This window comes from Lagenorhynchus albirostris, chromosome 2, assembly GCF_949774975.1.
Source record: "Lagenorhynchus albirostris chromosome 2, mLagAlb1.1, whole genome shotgun sequence".
NCBI classification, from domain to species: Eukaryota; Metazoa; Chordata; class Mammalia; order Artiodactyla; family Delphinidae; genus Lagenorhynchus; species Lagenorhynchus albirostris.
In genome coordinates, this window is record NC_083096.1 from 77,669,906 (window position 1) to 77,690,565 (window position 20,660).

The window sequence follows — 20,660 nt, forward strand, 5'->3', positions numbered from 1 at the left end:
CCAGTGAAGAGAACTGAGAAGTGTCCATTGGTTTTGGTGACATGGAGGTCAGAGATGACCTTAGCACTTTTTGGGGACCAAGCCATTTGGAAGTTGGTTGGGAAGCCAGACTTCTAAAATTTGGCCATGAAGGGTAGGAGAGGGAACAGGGAGGTCTGGGGTCAAGGTAGAGTTTGTCATTGTTCTGTTTTATTCAAAGATTGGAGAGTGTATTTTTCGTGAGATGCAACTGAAAGAATTTAAAGACAGAAAAGAAAGAAAGGATTGTTAGTAGTGTAGGGTTTTGGAGAAATGGGAGGCGGGGTGGGAGCTAGGGCATGGGTGGAAGAATTGGCCTCCATTAAGAGGAAGGAAGGAAGGGTGGCTCATAGTTGTAGGGTTGTAAATCCAGAGCAGGACAGTGCAGTAGTTTTCATCAGATGTCTTTTAGGCACTGTCATCTCTGAGGTGTTGGGAATAGAGTTGGAAGCTTGAGAGTGAAGACTGTTTGAAATAGTTGTGGAGATAGGATCATCTGCTGGTGTTGGCAGGTCTGTTGAAGTTTGGGACCATGAATTTCTCGGGTTCCACTCTACCTATTGTGTAACTTTTCTCCAGTAGCACTCAGCAATCCAGGTCTGGGCGAGGGAGTTTGGACTGACAAGAGAATGACTGATAGATTGAGGAACCTAAGCTCGATTTAAAAAGGAAAACAAGGGGCTTCCCTGGCGGTCCAGTGGTTAAGACTCCGTGCTTCCATTGCAGGGGGCATGGGTTCGATCCCTGGTTGGGGAACTAAGATCCCCCATGCTGTGCTGTGCGGCCAAAAAATAAATAAAACAGAGGGTTTAAATGAATAAATAAATAAATAACAAGGAAAATGAAGGCTGGAAGTGGTGATAGAATGAAGAGATATTCTGGTATTAGAAGTACTGAAGACCTAGAAGAACAGAGGTATCTAGAGTGTAGAGCAAAGAGACCTGAAGTGTGGGGCCCAATAGGACATGGGCACATCCTGCCCAGGATGTGGGAGAATAATCAGCCTGTACCAGAGGAGAGTGTTGGTCTCTGTGGAAGACAGGTTTCCCGTAAGGCAAGTTTTGGAAGGCATGCTGAGTGAGGAAATTGAGGAAATAGATGAGTTGGCTGATTATAGAGCAGGAGTCACAGAGGGTACAGAGAAGTGTTCAAGAGAAGTGTTCAAGAGAAGGGCTGGAAGGTTGGCTCAAGAGAAAGAAAGCAATATTACCAACCAGAATTCAAGTACAAAAGAGGTTAAATCACTGGGGGTGTGGGGGGATGGGGGGCAGGGGGGTGTAGTCCAGAGGACTCTTTTGCTCTTACTCTATCTAGAGGATTGTGTTCACAGTACCCACGTTTAAGGAGGACAAAGGGACCAGGAATATTTAGATCTGTTTATACATTAACAAATCTTTATTGAATTCCTGTAATGTGTGGAATGCTGCGTGACCGTGATAATGTATAGGTAATATGAGTCACAGTCACTGCCCTTAAGGAAGAGACATATATACCAACAATGAACTGCCATAGAGCAGTGTCACCGGGTCCAGCCAGGGGAACTGTGGTGAACTAGAGAGGAGTGCCTGAAAGGAGGAGCAGTTACTCAGCTCAGCTAATTGTTGCCCTGTGAGAATACAGACACAGGGTTGCCAGATTTTCTTATTATTTTTAAAAGGGACCAGAAATCTCTGTGTTTAAATGTAATTTCCTGACTTTTAAATGTCAGCAACTAATTCAAAATTTTCTTTAAAACGCTATCCAAATCAAGCAAAACACATAAGGGAGCTGCCATCTTGCAGCCTCTGCCATAGACTGTGATAAGTACAGGAATAGAAGAGTATTTTAGGCACAGGGGTGGCAAAGGAGGGAGTGACTCAGAACCACGTTGTATGAGGAATGGTTCAGTGGAAGGGGTGTTGTGATCAGCCTGGAGAGAGACGGACACTAATTTCTTTCTTTTTTTTAACTGGGGTGTAGTTGCTTTACAGTGTTAGTTTCTGCTGTACAGCGAAGTGAATCAGCTGTATGTATACATATATCCCCTCTTTTTTGGATTTCCTTCCCATTTAGGTCACCACAGAGCATTATGTAGAGTTCCCTATGCTGTACAGCAGGTTCTGATTAGTTATCTGTTTTATACATATTAGTGTATATATGTCAATCCCAATCTCCCAAGTTATCCCACACCCCCTTTCCCCCCTTGATGTCCATACATTTGTTCTCTACGTCTGTGTCTCTATTTCTGCTTTGCAAACAGGTTCATCTGTACCATTTTTCTAGATTCCACATATATGTGTTAACATACAGTATTTTTTTTTCTCTTTCTGACTTACTTCACTCTGTATGAGAGTCTCTAGGTCCATCCACGTCTCTACAGAAGACCCAATTTCGTTCCTTTTTATGGCTGAGTAATATTCCAGTGCATTTATATACCACATTTTCTTTATCCACTCATGTGTTGATGGACGCTTAGGTTGCTTCCATGACCTGGTTATTGTAAATAGTGCTGCAGTTAACATTGGGATGCGTGTGTCTTTTTGAATTATGGTTTTCTCTGGGTATATGCCCAGTAGTGGGATTTCTGGGTCATATGATAATTCTATTTTTAATTTTTTAAGGAATTTCCATACTGTTCTCCATAGTGGCTATATCAATTTACATTCCCACCAACAGTGCAAGAGTGTTCCCTTTTCTCCACACCCTCTCCAGCATTTATTGTTTGTAGATTTTTTGATAATGGCCATTCTGACCGGTGTGAGGTGATACCTTATCGTAGTTTTGATTTGCATTTCTCTAATAACTAGTGATGTTGAGCATCTTTTCATGTGCCTCTCGGCCATCTGTATGTTTTCTTTGGAGAAATGTCTATATAGGTCTTCACCCATTTTTTGATTGGGGTGTTTGTTTTCTTGATATTGAGCTGCATGAGCTGTTTGTATATTTTGGAGATTAATCCCTTGTCTGTTGCTTCGTGGATACTAATTTCAACTATTTAAAGGACTGTCAAGTGGAAGACAGGTTAGACTTGTGTCCCTTATGGCCTTAAAAGGTAAAACAGTGTCAACAGGAAGTATGTTGCAGCTCAAAATGGGAAAGAACTCTTAAATGACTAGAGATGCCTGAAGATGCAGTGCACTGCCTTGGACGGGAGCAAGTTGACAGGGCTGTAACGGAGGGGTATCTGGGGAAATGAGTAGGCTCTTCATCAAAGGGTCCCTTTCAACTCTGAAGTCCTACAGTTCTGAGTGGGTGAGGAACCAAGTGGACCTAAGAAATGATGAGCAGAGAGGATGTCAAGAAGGGCAAGCAGAAAGCTTATGAAATGGGAGATGCTTGAGGGCCTTAGAGGACTTTCCTGATTGGCTTGGGTAGGCAGTGACTAGACAGCCAGGAAGATAAGAGACTGTAGGACAGACCTGGGGTTTGGGAAGACAGGAATTGACCATCCCCTCATTCCTTCCTGAAGAGACATATGAGCGGCTTGAGGCTGACAAAAAGAAGCAGGTCCACAAGAAGCGGAAGTGCCCTGGGCCCATAATCACCTACCATTCAGTGACAGTGCCACTAGTTGGGGAGCCAGGCCCTAAAGAAGAGAATGTCGACGTAGAAGGGTGAGTGAGTGAACCTCAAGGGGAGAAGAGGAGTGCAGTTTCTCCCTTCTGTATTCAGCTTGTATTCCCTCAGCCCCATCTCACTTGCTTTCCTCACACAGCTCTCTAACACCTGAGTATCTTTCAGATTCCTCTTCCTGTCATCTCCTATTTCTCTTTTAGCCTCTCTCTTCTCCTTTTCTGGTTTTCCATCCAGCTCTGCTTTGTTTTGTCCTATCACTTAATAGGTTCTCTCAGAATGTTGCCACCCACTGCCTCCTCCTCTTTCCTCACCTGTCTGATCTCTTTATCAGTTTTCTCTCCTCAGCTTTTTTAAATTTTTAAATCATTTATTTACTTATTTATTTATTTGGCTGCGCTCAGTGTTAGTTGTGGTGTGCATGTGGGATCTAGTTCCCTGACTGGGGATCGAACCCGGGTCCCCTGCATTGGGAGAGAGGAGTCTTAACTACTGGACCACCAGGGAAGTCCCTCAGCTCTTTGTGTTTTTCTCTGTCTTTTCCCTCAGACTTGATCCTGCTCCCACAGCTTCTGCATTGACTCCCCGTGCTGGGACTGGACCCGTCATCCCTCCTGCTCGCTGCTCACGTACCTTCATCACTTTTAGTGACGATGCGACGTTTGAGGAATGGTTTCCCCAAGGGCGGCCTCCAAAGGTCCCTGTTCAGGAGGTCTGCCCAGTGACCCATCGCCCAGCCCTGTACCGGGACCCTGTTACAGACATACCCTACGCCACTGCTCGAGCCTTCAAGATCATCCGTGAGGCCTACAAGAAGTACATCACTGCCCACGGACTGCCGCCCACTGCTTCAGCCCTGGGCCCTGGCCCACCACCTCCTGAGCCCCTCCCTGGCTCTGGGCCCCGAGCCTTGCGCCAGAAAATTGTCATCAAATGAAGGGATGTCTAGTCCTTAGAAACCTCTTTCCTGTCCTAACTTGGGGCTCTTAAGTTAGGGCTCTTAAGAAGCCCACTTCTCCCCTTTGTCATTGCTGATCTTTGTCCAGCCCGTCTCTGTATTTCTTTCCCTATCTTTTCCCTTAGTTCCTACACTGCTTTTGTTTGTGTTTTTTAATCTAATAAAATAGAAAGATCCCTTTTGTCTGGTGTCTAATCTAAGTTGGGAGCAAAAAGTATTTGTGAATGTCTGCGTATATATGGGCCTTTATATTTGTTTAATAGCATTTATTATGAGTTGCCCTTTTTACTTATTTATTTTTTTAAGGGTTATTTTTATTTTTTGGCTGTGCTGCGTGGCTTGCAGGATCTTAGTTCCCTGACCAGGGATTGACCCTGAGCCTTCAGCAGTGAAAGCGCCGAGTCCTAACCGTTGGACTGCCAGGGAATTCCCAGAGTTGCCCTTTTTGAATTGTAAAATATTCATTCCTCCAACAGTTTATAAACACCTTAAAATTAGACACCAAAACAAAATCCTTATACTCACCTTTATATCTGTATAGTCACTGCTTTGAATATAGCAGGCACCAAATAAGTAGGAACTGTGTGATTCTCATAGAACTTGTTTCTAGGACTCGGGCTTGTATGAAGAGGAGGAGGTGCCATGGCTCTTAGTGGCCACTAGAGGCTCTCAGGGCTGGGCAGGGTATGGGGGCTGTGTATATGTGATCTCCCACTACCCCCCACCTGGCCAGAGCTAAAATAATAAAATGCTGAGCTCACTGTTCCCCCACCCTCTCCCCCGTCGCTGGGCTTCTCCTGCTGCCAGGACAGTGCTCCAGTAGAACAGACAGACCAACCTACAGAAGGGGAGGTGAGAACGGAGGTGGCCACCAGGACTGGTAGGTGGGGAAGGCAGGGGCCTTATGGATCAGAGCCTGGTGGGAGATGGGAGGAGAAGAGTGGCTCTTATTGGGAATGAAATGGAGTGTGTGCCTCTTGTCACTCAGCATGTTTCTGCCACTGTCTTATGTTCTCCCTTAACTGTAGTTTACATTGTCAATGTAAGTATCTCACACATTTTCTGAATCTTTCATATTCAGTATGGTGTGTATGTGTGGCTTGTGTTTATTTTTCACATTGTAAAAGATATTGCAAGTTTAATCCTCTCACTGTTTTTAGAGAAACTTTATCCCATTTATAAGGCATTTCCCACCCATTAGACCGGTGTCACCTTCCTGTCCAAAGCCAGGGACAAATTATGGGAACTCAGTACCTGCTTCTAAGGCCATACCACCCTTCCCCCAACCTGGAAGTCCCCCAGCTCCTCTGAGCCCTTGCTTTGCCTTAGGATTTAGAATTTTAGCAAACATAGTGAAATCTTGATCCGACACAATAAAAGAGGAAATGAGGGTAGAGTCAGAGCACTGTCTCCCCCCCCCCACCCCCACCCGCCGCAATCCTCCTTGCTTTCTTAAGCCAGTTTAGGAAAAACTGGATTATGGGGACGAGAGGAGGAATTTCCCTGAAGCTCTCTGCCTGCCCCCATTCCTTTCAATAGGAACTGGGCTTGGGGCCAGCTGTGCTTGCAGGGCTCCCTGCAGCTGTGCTAGGGCAAGAGGCACGGACAGTCGAGGTAATAGGGGAGAGGTACTGCCAGGATTTCTTATACACTGGGGAAGGCAGATTCAGCCTGGATGCCTGGGATCCCCATCCGGAGTGGGTGGAAGCTGTGGGAGCCAGAAGGAGGCTCTGGTCCTAGCTAAACAACCTAGCCTTCCCCCATCTTCCCATATCCAACTAGGTCTATCCTCCAAGGCAAGCAGTTTATTGTTCTGCCCCACTGACCTGTCTCTTTGTCTCCCTACTGCGTCCATGTACATCTTTCCATTGTCCAACCACTTTCCCCATGTACCCCAGGCTCCGTGAGTGCCACACTGTGGGGAGGGGGTGGGGGCCATCATGTCATCGTATCAGAAGGAACTGGAGAAATACAGAGACATAGATGAAGATGAGATCCTAAGGACCTTGAGCCCTGAGGAGCTAGAGCAGCTGGACTGCGAGCTACAGGAGATGGACCCCGAGGTAGGGGCTCTAGCACAGGGTACCAGGGGCAGTCCCCAGGCATTTGGGAAGGGTGTGGGGCCCTGGGTGACTGAGACCAGGGCTATCTACAGGGACTGGAGTCCCAAGAGGGTCAGGGGAATGGTGTCTGGAGATGTTTTAGGGAGACTTGGAGGTGCCCCAGGTCAGAGGGGAGGTCTGACTTGCTCCCCAAAACTCATCCCTAAGAACATGCTCCTGCCAGCTGGACTAAGACAACGTGACCAGACAAAGAAGAGCCCAACGGGGCCGCTGGACCGAGAGGCCCTTTTGCAGTACCTGGAACAGCAGGCACTAGAGGTCAAAGAGCGTGATGACTTGGTTCCCTACACAGGCGAGAAGAAGGGTATGGAGACCCTAACATCCATGCCTCCCAGAACCCAAATTGTTGTCTCTCAAATGTCCCCTCCAGCTTCCCTCTCACCTTCCAGCTCCTAGCTGCCCAGGGACTCAGCTGCCTACACCTGCATGCCAGCTTGCACTCTTCAGCTCTTAGAAGAGATCAAGGGGACCCAGGAGTCCTGAGCTTGTAGAGAACTCAGGCTTTATAGTGGCTCCTAGTAACCCAGCATTCCACCTCCTGGAGAAGGAAAGGAATCTGGAGGCCAGGATCTTAGGAGAAATGACCTGTACCTGAACCATCCTCATCTCCCCATCAGGGAAACCCTATATTCAGCCCAAGAGAGAAATTCCAGCCCAGGAGCAGATCACTCTGGAGCCTGAGCTGGAGGAGGCACTGGCCCATGCCACAGATGCTGAGATGTGTGATATAGCAGGTGGGCAGCTGTGGGAAGTTGAGGAGTTGGGAAGATCTGGGGCAGGGGCTCCTAACCATGGCATGGGGCTGGCGGGGAAGGCCCTGAACCAGGATGTGGACGTTTTGAGACAGCCTCAGGCAGTGGTTTTAAATTTTTCTTACTTGTTTATGTATGTATTCACTCATCTTTAAATTTAATAAGTTAACAACTCTAGGGCAATTTTACAGGAATTATAAAGCAAAACTATTCTGGCTGAAAACAGGAGGGTCTCCCTGACAGACTCCCTCACCCTGTAGTGTCTCCTTAGGGATCTTCCCTTAGCCCTGTCTCAATGTTTTAAAAACCACTGCCTTAACGCAGTTTAATGGAAGGGACCCCTGGGACCAAGGGAGAGTGGAAGAGGTCAGCCTTCAAAAATGCAACAGATTCACAATGAGGTCGGTGGGGGACCTGGAACAAGTCCATTTCTCTCATTCCCTGTCTCCCCTCTGCTTACTCTCTCCAGCCATTCTGGGCATGTACACACTGATGAGCAACAAGCAATACTATGATGCTATCTGCAGCGGAGAAATCTGCAACACTGAAGGCATTAGCAGTAAGTGTGTTTGGGAGCATGGCGCCCAGGGCTCTTGGCAGGCAGTCCCAGAGTCTGAGCAAAGGTAGCAACGGGTGAAACAGGTGAATCAGGGAGAGGACATGATGCATAAGTCATGAGAACCAATGGGGAGGAGATTGTGGGGGACATGTTGGGGTTTCCTTCCTGCCCTCACCCACCAGGTGTGGTGCAGCCTGACAAGTATAAGCCAGTGCCAGATGAGCCCCCAAATCCCACAAACATCGAGGAGATACTGAAGAGTGTTCGAAGCAATGACAAGGAGCTGGAGGAGGTGAACCTCAATAATATCCAGGTATCTGGCCCCCATCCTCTAAGCAATAACACTGGGATAACTCTGCTGACATATGTGAGTCCCCTAGCCCACCATCTCCTATTCCCCTTTGATAGGACATCCCGATACCCATGCTAACTGAGCTGTGTGAAGCAATGAAGACAAATACCCATGTCCGGAGCTTCAGCCTGGTGGCCACAAGGAGTGGTGACCCCGTTGCCAGTGTAAGGCTAGCTGACATCCCTAGCCCTCTCCCTGCACCCTGACATGCCCCGCTGGCAGGGCTGACATAAAGGGTTGTGCTGGGGGTGCTGTTCCCATCATGCTCTCTTAGGGGAGCCCTGCTGGAGACTCCTACCCTCAGTTCTATGACTCACTGCTCTGAAATCCTCAGCTCATCTTCCTGAAGAGCCACAACCCTCCTACCCACGCCAACTCCACTGCGCACTTAATCTCCCTGCTTTCCTTGCTACCTACTCCCACACCTGCCTCCCTCAAGCCCCACCCACAGCTCAAGGACTCTTCTCCAGGAGCTGTGTTTCCCTCTTGCTCCTGTTCTTTCTCTCCTCAGTCATCTGTGAAACTGTCCCCTAACCCTAACCCAAGTTCCTACTACCCAGGCGGTGGCTGACATGTTGCGTGAGAATCGTAGCCTCCAGAGCCTGAACATTGAATCCAACTTCATTAGCAGCACAGGGCTCATGGCTGTGCTGAAGGCAGTTCGGGAGAATGCCACACTCACTGAGCTCCGCGTAGACAACCAGGTCAGCATTCCCTTCCCATCTCCTGGTCTTTGCAGTCAGCTAATACTCACTGAGCCTCCACTGGGGCAGGAGCTCATCTGATCTTGTTTGAACTCTCCTCTTCTTTGTCCCTATGAGGGGAGCCAAGGCAGCACCTCTTATCACCCACTCCGGAGAAAAAAGCCTCTTTGACCTCCCAAAGGGTCGGTGGTCTAGGACAGTGAACAAGCCAGACAGGGTTGGTGACAGCTTCCATCTCTCCTTCCCCCAGCGCCAGTGGCCTGGCGACGCAGTGGAGATGGAGATGGCCACCGTGCTTGAACAGTGCCCCTCCATTGTCCGCTTTGGCTACCACTTTACACAGCAGGGGCCACGAACTCGGGCAGCCCAGGCCATGACCCGGAACAATGAACTGCGTGAGTAGCTGCAGAGGTGGTGTGTGGGGGAGAGGGCACGTAGCTGCAGAAGCTGGTGGATGCTCCTGAAAGCTGACTTAGTGACTAACAGCCTGGGGTGCTGCCAAAGTGACTCACATGAGAAGCTCAAACCCCACAGGTGATCCGAAAGTAGACAGAAAAGCACCTCTGCCCAAATATACCAGGAAAGAGGCGGAGGGAAGCTACAAATACCTGTTTGGGAGAATGGTATTTTTATTTGCTGCGTTGTTTCTTATTTTGTTAATGTGAGGGGGGAAGGGCATGTTTGGTGGCCTAAGACATTACCTCTTTATGAGTCTGGCCAAGGAACTAGAAAGAAGAGCACCTTTGCAGGAAGCAAGAGATGGGATAATGACTTGTGTTTACTCTTCTTCCTTTACAGGTCGCCAGCAAAAGAAGAGATAACACTACCCTTCCCTTTACCAACTAGAGCTCGGAGCCCTGAAAGCTTAAATCCTCATCTTGTAAATAAAAGCCCTTCTGTCCACTCTGCCTGCCTCCTTCCTTCGGCTTTGGGGTGGAAATCTTGGCGCTAACCCCCAAGGGTTACTGCCAGTTCATCAGGGGATTATTTATACTCTGGGGATCAGCAGGCAGGGAGGTTCAGGTTACCAGCAGGAGGTGGGGGAGCTCCCTCCCTTGGTGTTCCCCATAACCCTTCCAATGCCTTTAGTCTCTTCTACTTTCACAGGGTGGCCAGCCCTGGCCCTGTTTCTTGACATGTCCAGCCCCTCCCCCCGAACACCTACCCACAACCCCCATGTTATTTGAAGGAGGAAAGGACTTTGAGTGGAGGTGGAGAAGAAGGCAGAAAACATGAAGGGCAAAAATCTCCTTCTGACAGACTTATTAATAGGGCACCGGGCTGCATGCAGCTGACGCTTGGCATGACTTTGGTAGAAGGTGGGGGAGGGGTTAGAAGTATGGGGAGCTGTGTACATTGCAGAGAAGAATTGGCTGGGCTGAGAAGGAACAATTCTGAAATCCTGAAACAAGGAGCCAGACTCAAGGAAAGTTAGGCTCCCAGCACCCACTGTAGTTTATTTGTGAACTGAACGGGGAAAGAGGGTGTCAGTCCAAGGGGAGATCAGGGGGTTCCTCTTCATCAGAGTCAAACTCAACATTTTCATCTTTTACCCATCGACCTCGTCCATCTGGGATCCATCCAGAGCTGGAAACATCAGAAAAAAGAGAATTGGTCAGGAAAGGAAGTTTATCAAGAAATTAGTGGAGATAAGTAAAAACACTTGAAAAGCTTTGAAAAAAGGAGGGTCAGAGAGAAAAGGGGAAATCTGAGGAAAGTGATTCTGCATACTCACCTTCGAAGGGTGAGGTAATGATCCAGGGCCCGTTTTCTTGTGGGGCTCATAGGTGCAGGGGATGAGACAGTTGCTGACTCCTTGGTCTGTGAGCCAGCCTCAGGCTCAGGTTCTCTACTGATCTTCCCACCTTGGGGTTCAACCTCTGGGGGTGGCAAAGGGGAATGAGAGACAGAGGGACGAAGGGCTTCTGGTCTGGGTAGAGAAGAATCAAAGTCTGTAAAAGCAGTAAAGGAAAGGGCCAAATCTCCTGTGACTCCCAACCCCTTAAAGCAGTGCTTCCTAAAACTGTGTTCCTCAAGATATTAATAAGCGTTGCGCATAAAAAGGATTTTGGAATCCAGTGAATTTAGGAAAGGCTAAGTTAACTTTTTTAAGGTTTTTTTTTTATCTTAAGACTTTGCAGACCCCTTAAAATACACTAATATTACTATTCTTCAAATAGGATTACAAAGCACCACTTCCCAAACTTTTTTCTTAATTACAAGATTCTTTTTCCTGAAATACAAGTTAACACCTCCAGAACACTAGTATTCCTCAGATTACAATTAGGAAAACAATCACTTTAGAGCCATCTATCTCCTGTCCCTCCCTATCTCTGGCTTTCCCACCCCACACACCTGTACTTCCGGCGGCAGCAACTATTATAGTGAGGAGCTCTGTGCAGAGCATTCTGGGTGATAAGTCGAGTCTGGGTTAACAGAGGAGCCTGGCATGGAGATGGGAGACAGAATCAGAGCCTTCAGAGCTAGAAAGAAGCCCAAGCCCTTCAAGCCTAGGGTGTGCAGCACAGTCCTGCCTGGAACACAACCTCCCCACTCTGATTACCTCCACTTTGGTCTCTTCCCTCCTTAGTTCATTCTGCTCTCTTGGATTCTGCTCCATGCCCTTTCCTGGCTGCTTCTTGCCATAGAAAAGCTGCAGGCCTGAGGAGGAAGGGGAAGATAATTAAAAGCAGAGCACCAAGGGTGGTCTGAAGAGATTTTAAGGGTTTATTCTCCATCCTCTGTCTTCTCCCAAACTTACTGGACAGATGCTTCTTGCCTGCACGGTGGGCAGTCAGCATGGCCAGAGTGTCCAGTACAGGTCGATGGGGACATATGGCACAAGCAAAGCTGGGAAGGAGGAAAGAAGAAGATAATTGGCCCCAGAGTAGTGGAGTCTCGGCCATAGGTCCCACCCCGTCCTAGCACTCCTTTCCAAAGTCTCCCAATGTCCACCAACCACATCCCTGTCGCTCCCTCCTAGCTAAAGAATCTTAGATACTCCCGCTCTCCTCCTTAATAACAAAAGTTTATTAGGCATCCCTGGTGGCACAGTGGTTGAGAGTCCGCCTGCCAATGCAGGGGACACGGGTTCGAGCCCTGGTCCAGGAAGATCCCACATGCCGCAGAGCAACTAAGCCCGTGCGTCACAACCACTGAGCCTGCGCTCTAGAGCCCACGAGCCACAACTACTGAAGCCCGCGCACTTAGAGTCTGTGCTCCGCAACGAGAAGCCACCACAGTGAGAAGACCGCGCACCGCAACGAAGAGTAAGCCCCGCTCTCCGCAACTAGAGAAAGCCCGTGGGCAGCAACAAAGACCCAACGCAGCCAAAAAAAAAAAAAAATTTATTGAGCCTCTAACCGCAGAACCCTTAGGCTTGATCCACTCCTCGCCCTCACCGTCCATCCCGTAGCATCAGCGCCTCATCCTCTGGGATATAACTAGCCAGCAGATCCCCAACTCTTCGTTTCTGCAGGAGATAGGGGAAGAAGTCCGGACGGGATAAAAGTGAAATGATAGGGACGAGGACTCAAAGGGAATAAAGACCATGGGGCGAGCAGAGATCTGGGGCGAAGAAGGGGTCAACAGCAGCTCTAGTCGTCTGGCTCCCTCCGCACCACCCCCCACCAGTTGTTGTCACGGCAACAAAACAGCTCCTTCACATCCTTCAGAGGGCAGGTGAAGCTGCTCCAGATGCTCTTCTCTCGCGCTTACTTTGAGCACATTGAGTTGACTCCAATCATCCCCTTCCCTCTTGAAAGACATCACGACTGTGAGCCCCAGAAACGATCAATTCTACGGCTCCGCCTTCAGCACTCCTTTCAGGCCACCGTAGCGAGAGTGGGACTGCTACCTTCCTTCCTTTCCTGTCTCTTTCCGGTTGGCCCCCTTACTTCCGGGGACGCTCTTCCACGCATGCACTGCGCGATCCCGGAAGCCCGCCCCTTGCCTGCGGATGGGGACTGCATTTCCTATGGTGCCCTGCGACCCCGCCGGCGCGGAGCCTTTAGGGAAATGAAGTCTTTTTTTCAAAGAACTTGCCGCCGGGCTGGATACAGGCCCCTACATCTTGACAGATTCGAGGGTTTGGAGGGACAAGAACCTAGATGTGGAGCCCGAATTTGAGGGTGTGACTAATTTGATGTGGAGGGTACCTTTGAGGATCTCTGAGGGGAAAGTGTGCTGTAGACTCTCGCTTTCATCACGCGCTTCTCCTGCGGCCACAGCCCACCTGGGGTGGGCCTGATTTGTTCCCGACCCTAGCCGGCCCACCCCGGGACGGGGCGGAGTCGGGGTGTTGAGGGGCCGGGAGGTCGGGCTGCCGGACCTAGGGGCAAACTGAGCTAAGTGTTGAGGAGGTTGTCTAGAATTCAAAGGTCAGAGGTCAATGTCGCGAGTTGTCGTGGGGAATCGAAAGTCGGAGGGGTGCTAAGGAGAGACTCAGGTAGAGACTGAATAGTCGGAGTACAGATTGGTGGGAAAGGGGCTTGGAGGGAGGAGAAGCGAGGGCTGTGAGGTCGCGTACTGCCGGGGAAGGCGGGGAGACTTAGGACAGAAGACTGAAGGGGAAAGGAATCCTCTAAGTCTTAGAGACCCCGGGCCCGTCACTATTGGTCACTTAGACAGGCCTCCCGCAGTTGCAACCCCAGTTGTCCGCAGGGTGAGGAGATGGCTTCTCCCTCTAGACAGGCCCCCCTTGGCGGGTCAGGACTGCTTCAAGGGAGCCGGGCTCGTTCTTATGGAAGCCTGGTGCAGTCTGCCTGCTCCCCGGTGAGGGAAAGACGCCTGGAGCATCAGTTGGCGCCCGGAGACACCCTGGCTGGACTAGCACTCAAATACGGGGTGACGGTGAGTCTAACAGGATTGGGACGCAGACACCCACTTAAAAGAGACTTATTTCTCATGAGTAGGTAGTGGCCCTCTAGGCAACTTCCCCTGAAATTTTCTTAATTGTGTTTAAATTAACTAATTTTGATAAATTAATTGTGGTGTAAGTCTGGTCCACCTTTGTCTTTTGGTTTGTGTTCCCATCGCAGTGTTGCACTGTCTGGTTGGGACAAATCCTGTCCCACTATCCCAATGGAGGGGAGCAACTCCTATTTATTATGCCAGTCACTATACTAAAGACTTTACATCTATTAGCCCATTTGATCCTCACATCCCTGTCAAGCACACAATTATTGTCCCCTTTTTACAAATGAAGAAACCGAGACTTAGATTGGTTAACCAGTTTGACCAAGGTCAAATAACTAAAGTGTTGAAGTGAAAATTCAAACAGGTCTGTCTGACTCCAAAGCTTGTACTGTTAACCACATAGCAACACTAATTGAGAGTGATTAAACATTTACAGCAAACAGTGGAGAGCTAGTTTTTAGTCCTAAGTTCCCTACGTGCCTGTCTGTTGTTCTTTTTTCTCCTCAATGCTCTGCCCTCTTCTTTTCTGGAAGGTGGCCTCCTTGGTACAAAACAGGTACTCTCTATGCCAAGCATTTCAGCTCCTGCATAGGGTGTATTTGGTAGATGTAACAATACATTGTTTTAAAGTTGATAAAGTTGGGTTTTTTTTTCCATATCCGGTTGAATTTAGTCAACATTTTAATGCTTAGTATATTTAAAGCACTGTGGTAACCACCTTGGGAGACAGAAACATAAATAAAGTGTATAGTTGCTGCCCTCATGAATTTACAGTCTAGTGAGATATGGGCAGGGACTCAAATAGTGATTGTAGGTGACAGAATGTGGTGAGTTCGTAGAGGTGTTAACAAAGAGGGGGAAGTCAGGAAAGAAGACTGATTTTTATTTGGAAGGGGACATCAGTGCAGATTTTAAGGGAGCCATCGCAATGGGCCTTGAAAGACTTGGACATTCTTTCCTCTATGCTCCTCTCTATAAACCTATGTAATCCAGTGGTTTACACCTTTTACATCTTTGTCTTTCCGGTAGCTTGTACTCTCTTTAAGGGACAGAACTATTTCCTTTCAATTTTATATCTCTAGAGCCTGGCATAGTCCCCAGCACATAAAAGCTTAATAGATGTTTTTTGAATGAATGAAATTATGGCTACGATTTCCACACATGGAGATTTGGGAGTATAGTAAAGTGAACATTTCAAGTAGAGGGATGACCTAAACAAAGGAAGTAGATGTGAAAGTACTGAGCAGTGCTTTCATCCCAGCAGAGGCTCAGAGGCCATGCAATGAAGGAAACTGTGCTGCTAGTGAATCAACAATTTTTTTTGAGGTTTTCTTACAGCCCTGTACCTTTCTGAGTACAGAAAACCTCTGTAGTCTAGTGAAGAAGAGTTTTAGGTTCTGACCTCATTCTGCTGCTTACTAGCTGAGTGACTGAATAGTCAATCACTTCCCCTGTTTGGGGCCTCAGTTTCTTATCATTTGTAAAATGAGGAAGATGTATTAAATTTAAAACTTAGATAAATCAAAACAAAAAAAAAAAACTTAGATAAATCAATTACCTAAGTTATTACCTACCTGTCATTTAAGGAACACTTAGTATGTGCCAAGCGCTATATATTATCTCATATTTCTCTGTAAATCTTTATGAGGTAGATGTAACTATTTCTATTTAAAGGTAAGGAATATCACTGTGTTGTACATCTGAAACTAATAAAATATTTTAAGTCAGTTATACTTCAATAAAAATAAAATTTTAAAGGTAAGGAGACTGAAGCTTAGATAATTTGCCATAGACTAAATACAACTAGTCTAATTAGTAGAGCTAAGATTCAGACCAGGTTGTCTCATTCTAAAATCCTCACTTTGAATTGCTCTATTAAACTAACTAGATTCTAATGACCTTTCTAGCTCTTGGCTCGATGGAAATGGAACAATGTCCCCTTATATGGTACTGCTAGGAAATAATAAAAGCAACAGAAAAGGACCTAGGATATTATCGAGACAAAAGAGACCTAGGATATTATCTAGGCAAAATAAAATGAATAGCATCAAAGCACTTGGCGAAGAAAAAGTACAAAACTGCAAGCCATTTTTAACTTTTTTTTATTGTTAGATCAATCCAATTTTATTTTTAAACTCATTATAGCATAAGATTTTATAAGTCAACTTTATTATAGTAGTCTTGCCCTAGAGTGGAAACAGCTTTGATATTTGACAGATATAAGAATTATGATTTCCCAAACTGGTGCCATTATGGGATGAATTTTTAGTAAAACTGGCTGCCTGGCCTCGAATAATAAAATACTGACATACTGTGTCTGTGGTTCCTATATTTTATTATCTAGTTTATTTACTCATAAAGCATTAATGAGCCTCTGCTGTGTGCCAAGTTTGTGCAGTGCTGAAGAGTGCCTTAGGCATACAGAGACGGCAAGTCACCAACCCTGCCCTTAAAGGACTCACAGTTTGGGCAAGACAAATATGCAAAGAGATGAATAACAATATAATAGGGTAGGTATTATTACAGCAATATTTACAGTATGCATTGGGAGCCCTGAAGAAGATAACACAAAGGGAATGATAGTTGATGAGAAGTTTTCCAGGCAGAGAAGGGAGTAGTGGAGAAACATTCCAGGCAGATAAAGACACAAAAAGGTGAAGGATCATGAAATGTTGGAAGAAAAATAAAAAGTTCAGGATGGCAAAATGTATAAGTGACAGAAGAAGGGAGGTGTGGGTGGACTTCCTATGAGAGCTAGATTGAGAATGCCCTTGAATGCTAATTTGGATATTTTTTTTGGCCGCACCACGTGGCTTGTGAGATCTTAGTTCCCCGACCAGGGATCGAACACGGGCCCTGTGAGTGAAAGTGCTGAGTCCTAACCACTGGACTGCCAGAGAAGTCCTGCTAATTTGGATTCTATCTCTGAGCCAATGGGGAGCCATAGAAGGTTTATAAGCAAGGTAGTGGGTTGGGGCTTTCCTGGTGGTGCAGTGGTTAAGAATCCACCTGCCAATGCAGGGGACACGGGTTCGGGCCCTGGTCCGGGAAGATCCCACGTGCCACAGAGCAGCTAAGCCCGTGCGCCACAACTACTGAGCCTGTGCTGCTCTAGAGCCCACGAGTTACAACTACTGAGCCTGCGTGCTGCAACTACTGAAGCCCGCGCGCCTAGAGCCCATGCTCCACAACAAGAGAAGCCACCACAGTGAGAAGGGTTCACGCACTGCAGTGAAGAGTAGCTCCCGCTCACCACAACTAGAGAAAGCCTGCGCACAGCAACGAAGACCCAACACAGCCAAAACTAAATAAATTTATAGAAAACAAAACAAAAATTGTTACAGTACCCAGATGAGAAATATTAAGAGTTTGTTCTGAGTCAATGGCAATGAATGTGAAGATGAGACCAGATGTGAGAGATTTTTACAGCATTTTTGTTGACCTGTTAGGTCTGGATCATGAAAGAAAAGTATGAGTTAAGGATGACATTGATATTTCTACCTTGGGAGGCAGGTAGATAGAGATGGTGATGTCAGTCACTATGTTCAGTGATGAATAAATAAGTACTAAATAAATATTTGATCAGTGAAATTATTAATATAATAAGAAAAGCATTCCTGGAAGGAGTAAAAAGGCCCAGAATTCTAGTTTTATCTGTCAGTAACTTGCTAGGAAAGTAATTTAACCTTTCTGAACCTCAGTTCCTTCATCTTTAACAGTAGTTAAAGGGACCCCCTAGGGGTCCCTAAGACGCTGTAGGGATCCACAAGGTCAAAACAATTTTCATGGTAATAATAACAAGACTTTATTTGTCTTTTTTATTCTCATGAGTATACTGTTTTCCAGAGGCTACGTGACATGTGTTACTGCAGCAGATGCATGTAGAGGCAGATATGAGAATCCTGTTGTCTTCCATTAAGTCGGACATTAAAGTGATTTACAAAAATGTAAAACAGTGCCTCTGTTCTTGCTACATGTTTGTTGTTTTTGTTTTGGAAAATATAGTTATTTTTCATCAAAATATTTATGTTAATATGTAATGGAAGTGTTTTTAAATTTTTTCAGTTTTAATTTTATAATACCTTAAATATTGATATATGTGATCAACATAAGTAAAAACCTTTTTCCTCAATAATTTTTTTAAATGTAAAGGGGCCCTAGGACCAAAAAGTATGAAAGCTACTGATCAATAAAAAAAATAGGGATAATATCAGCCCACTGTAGTTTTGGTTGTTATAGGGTCAGATAAGACTTTGTACAATCACTTTAAAAAGCATGAGGTGCTATACAAATATAAGATGGATTGTTATTACTGTCATTAACTGTGGTGACTTTTTTTTAAAGATGGAACAGATTAAGCGTGCAAACCGCCTTTATACTAATGACTCGATCTTCCTGAAGAAAACCCTCTACATCCCCATCCTGACAGAGCCCAGAGACCTGTTCAATGGTTTGGATTCTGAGGAAGAGAAGGATGGAGAGGAAGAGGTACAGCCAAGTAAGGATGAAGTTGGGCCACACTCAGCTGAGAGGAAGAAACAAGAGACAGGTTCGGGATGTGCCAATGGTGAAGCCCTTCCTACAGCTGGCCAGGAGCCCCCCATTCACGACCTCTCTGCCTCTGATTTCCTTAAGAAGCTTGATTCACAGATCAGCTTGTCAAAGAAGGCTGCTGCCCAGAAGCTGAAAAAGGGAGAAAGTGGGTGAGTCTTGAATGGGTCCTTTGTTTTTTTAATATAAATTTTTTTTTCTATTTCTTTTTTTTAAAATTTATATTTATTTTGGGCTGCAATGGGTCTTCATTGCTGCACGCGGGCCCTCCTCTCCAGTTGCAGCGAGCAGGGGCCACTCTTCACTGCGGTGCGCGGGCCTCTCACTGCGGCAGCCTCTCCCGTTGCGGAGCACAGGCTCTAGGCGCATTGGCCTCAGTAGTTGCGGCACGTGGGCTCAGTAGTTGTGGCTTGTGGGCTCCAGAGCACAGGCTCAGTAATTGTGGTCCACGGGCTTAGTTGCTCCGTGGCATGTGGGATCCTCGAACCCGTGCCTCCTGCCTTGGCAGGCGGACTCCCAACCACTGTGCCACCAGGGAAGTTTGAATGGGTTCTTTTAAGTCCGTCCATAGACTCTCTGTTCCCCCAACCATACCTGACCAGACACAAAGTAAGTAATTCCAGTGTCAGCAGAAGCAAGGTGAAACCTTTCCCTCAGGTGGCCGCAAGACAATGAGCAGAGCCTATGGCTGCTGGAATGGGTAGAGGCACTGGGTAATGGTTCTCTGTTCTCAGTGGAGTGAAATAGTTGACTGTTCTTACTGCTCTGATGGTCCATGAAGGAGCATTAGGATTAGGATTTATCCAGAGGGTACTGAGACTCCATCTTAAGGCAACCAGCTCATGTATATTAGAGGACAGCTTCCCACGTACTTCTTCGCTCAGCCTAGTCTCAGCCTCTTCCCTTGATCTGTCGCTCTTTCCCCCTTTCCTCACCTGCAGGATACCTGGGGAGGATTCAGGTCTTCACCTGAGCTCTCCTCGGATGCAGCAACGAGCAGTCCTAGGTCCTGTGCCGCTGACCCAGACCTCTCGGACCCGGACACTTCGGGACCAGGAGGATGAAATCTTCAAACTCTGATGTCTCCAGAACTGATTGAGAGAAGCCAGATGTTGAAGGAGCAACTTGAGGGAGAGAGGAGCCTGAGGTGAGGCTCAGGAACATGGCCTCCCAGCCCACCTCCCTTACTCCTGCCATCTTCTGAGCCTACTTGTCCGTCAGGAGTTCCTTGGTCTGGAGCAGTTCTATTGGCAAGGGTAGGGGATGGGAAATAGATCCCTTCTCAGTTCTGGGGCTGAATCTAGAGTTGTCCTTTAGATTCAAAAGGCTCTTTTAACATCCCTGCTGCCTTTCCCATCCCTTTCACCATTCCTTGGCCTTAGAGCAGGGAGGCAGGGACTCTCACAGCCCCGAACTTCCTCCCCATCTCCAACTATGTTACCTAATTTATTTGGTGCTATATTGAAGTATTATTTATTTGCTATATCTTATTCTTTCCCAGTATTAGCTGAAAAATGGGATTGCTATAGCCCTGGGATGAGGGGAACCCAGGAACAGTAAGTGAGCCAGTGACTCCTGGCCCACCTTCCCCACCTTCTTAGCCAGCCATGTTATTGAGAACGGGCAATCAGTGATCTAGCCCTGCTGCAGGGAATGGCAGACTGTGCCTCGCCCCCAATCTCAAATGGAAGAATTTGGGCTCAGTCTTGACTAACCAGGTCACTATAACTTTTTCACAACTCTTGCTCTGAGAAAAAAACAGCTATGTAGGGTCCTGAACTCTCCATGCCACCAGTTCACCCTTCTAATCTGCTCCTCTGTTCAGCCTGTGTGAGGCTAAGGGATGGAAGAAGAATTGCCGTGGAGTTTGAAGAGGAGGACAGTTGTGGGAGTCTTTTTCTTATATCCTCTCCCGACCAGAGCCTATTGATCTATGTCTTGCTCCTCACTGCATATTTATTTGCAATTTGTAGCACTGATCTGCGGTACAGTTTTTTTTGAGTTTCTTAAACAGAAGAAGTAGGCAAGGGAACCCCGGTGATGCTGGAAATATGCCTCAGTCTCCTGTATGGAAATGGTGAGAGGTGAGATGAGTGGTGTTTATATACCTCTTTCCTCTGTGATGATCATAAGATACAAGAAGCTGGAGAGATTAAACATTGAGCCCTGTGCAT

General features: G+C 46.9%; 4 protein-coding genes across 5 annotated transcripts in view; 3 read left to right on the top strand and 1 right to left on the bottom strand.

Moving 5' to 3' along the window:
* VPS72 (vacuolar protein sorting 72 homolog) overlaps positions 1-4,709 on the top strand; it is a 9,089-nt gene extending 4,380 nt beyond the window's left edge. Inside the window, exons 4-5 of the mRNA XM_060141876.1 lie at positions 3,401-3,611; positions 4,120-4,709. Coding sequence (XP_059997859.1) covers positions 3,401-3,611; positions 4,120-4,507 — 599 coding nt within the window. The 3' untranslated portion in view covers positions 4,508-4,709. The remainder of the gene's footprint in view (positions 1-3,400; positions 3,612-4,119) is intronic.
* Positions 4,710-5,257: 548 nt separating this feature from the next.
* On the top strand, positions 5,258-9,924 carry TMOD4 (tropomodulin 4). Of its 2 annotated transcripts, XM_060138896.1 has the most exons (10): positions 5,258-5,408; positions 6,427-6,591; positions 6,799-6,955; positions 7,269-7,385; positions 7,873-7,962; positions 8,145-8,275; positions 8,371-8,478; positions 8,875-9,018; positions 9,269-9,413; positions 9,817-9,924. In XM_060138896.1, the coding sequence occupies exons 2-10, from the start codon at positions 6,469-6,471 to the stop codon at positions 9,837-9,839; spliced, it is 1,038 nt and encodes a 345-aa protein (XP_059994879.1). In that variant the 5' UTR covers positions 5,258-5,408; positions 6,427-6,468; the 3' UTR covers positions 9,840-9,924. The 2 variants fall into 2 exon arrangements, with proteins under 2 accessions (XP_059994879.1, XP_059994880.1); XM_060138897.1 differs by lacking the exon at positions 6,427-6,591 and having other exon boundaries at positions 5,274-5,408.
* A 525-nt stretch (positions 9,925-10,449) lies between these two features.
* On the bottom strand, positions 10,450-12,892 carry SCNM1 (sodium channel modifier 1). Its single transcript, XM_060138910.1, has 7 exons — positions 12,736-12,892; positions 12,420-12,490; positions 11,780-11,868; positions 11,582-11,679; positions 11,374-11,462; positions 10,754-10,948; positions 10,450-10,605 (listed from the first exon to the last, which is right to left on the bottom strand). The coding sequence occupies exons 1-7, from the start codon at positions 12,784-12,786 to the stop codon at positions 10,506-10,508; spliced, it is 693 nt and encodes a 230-aa protein (XP_059994893.1). The 5' UTR covers positions 12,787-12,892; the 3' UTR covers positions 10,450-10,505.
* On the top strand, positions 12,728-20,656 carry LYSMD1 (LysM domain containing 1). Its single transcript, XM_060138917.1, has 3 exons — positions 12,728-13,869; positions 18,280-18,638; positions 19,428-20,656. Exons 1-3 carry the CDS (start codon positions 13,690-13,692, stop codon positions 19,564-19,566), a joined length of 678 nt encoding a protein of 225 aa, XP_059994900.1. The 5' UTR covers positions 12,728-13,689; the 3' UTR covers positions 19,567-20,656.
* Positions 20,657-20,660: the final 4 nt, after the last annotated feature.

Bases quoted from the DNA above. Each gene is read 5' to 3' on its own strand.
- TMOD4 (XM_060138896.1), top strand. From the start codon at position 6,469: ATGTCATCGTATCAGAAGGAACTGGAGAAATACAGAGACATAGATGAA. The intron at 7,386-7,872 runs GTGGGCAGCTGT...TACTCTCTCCAG, and splicing joins TGAGATGTGTGATATAGCAG to CCATTCTGGGCATGTACACA. The intron at 8,276-8,370 runs GTATCTGGCCCC...CCCCTTTGATAG, and splicing joins TGAACCTCAATAATATCCAG to GACATCCCGATACCCATGCT.
- LYSMD1 (XM_060138917.1), top strand. From the start codon at position 13,690: ATGGCTTCTCCCTCTAGACAGGCCCCCCTTGGCGGGTCAGGACTGCTT. The intron at 13,870-18,279 runs GTGAGTCTAACA...TTTTTTTTAAAG, and splicing joins CACTCAAATACGGGGTGACG to ATGGAACAGATTAAGCGTGC. The intron at 18,639-19,427 runs GTGAGTCTTGAA...CCTCACCTGCAG, and splicing joins CTGAAAAAGGGAGAAAGTGG to GATACCTGGGGAGGATTCAG.
- SCNM1 (XM_060138910.1), bottom strand. From the start codon at position 12,786: ATGTCTTTCAAGAGGGAAGGGGATGATTGGAGTCAACTCAATGTGCTC. The intron at 11,869-12,419 runs GTGAGGGCGAGG...CCTCCTTCCCAG, and splicing joins CTGATGCTACGGGATGGACG to CTTTGCTTGTGCCATATGTC. The intron at 11,680-11,779 runs GTAAGTTTGGGA...CTTCCTCCTCAG, and splicing joins AGGCAAGAAGCATCTGTCCA to GCCTGCAGCTTTTCTATGGC.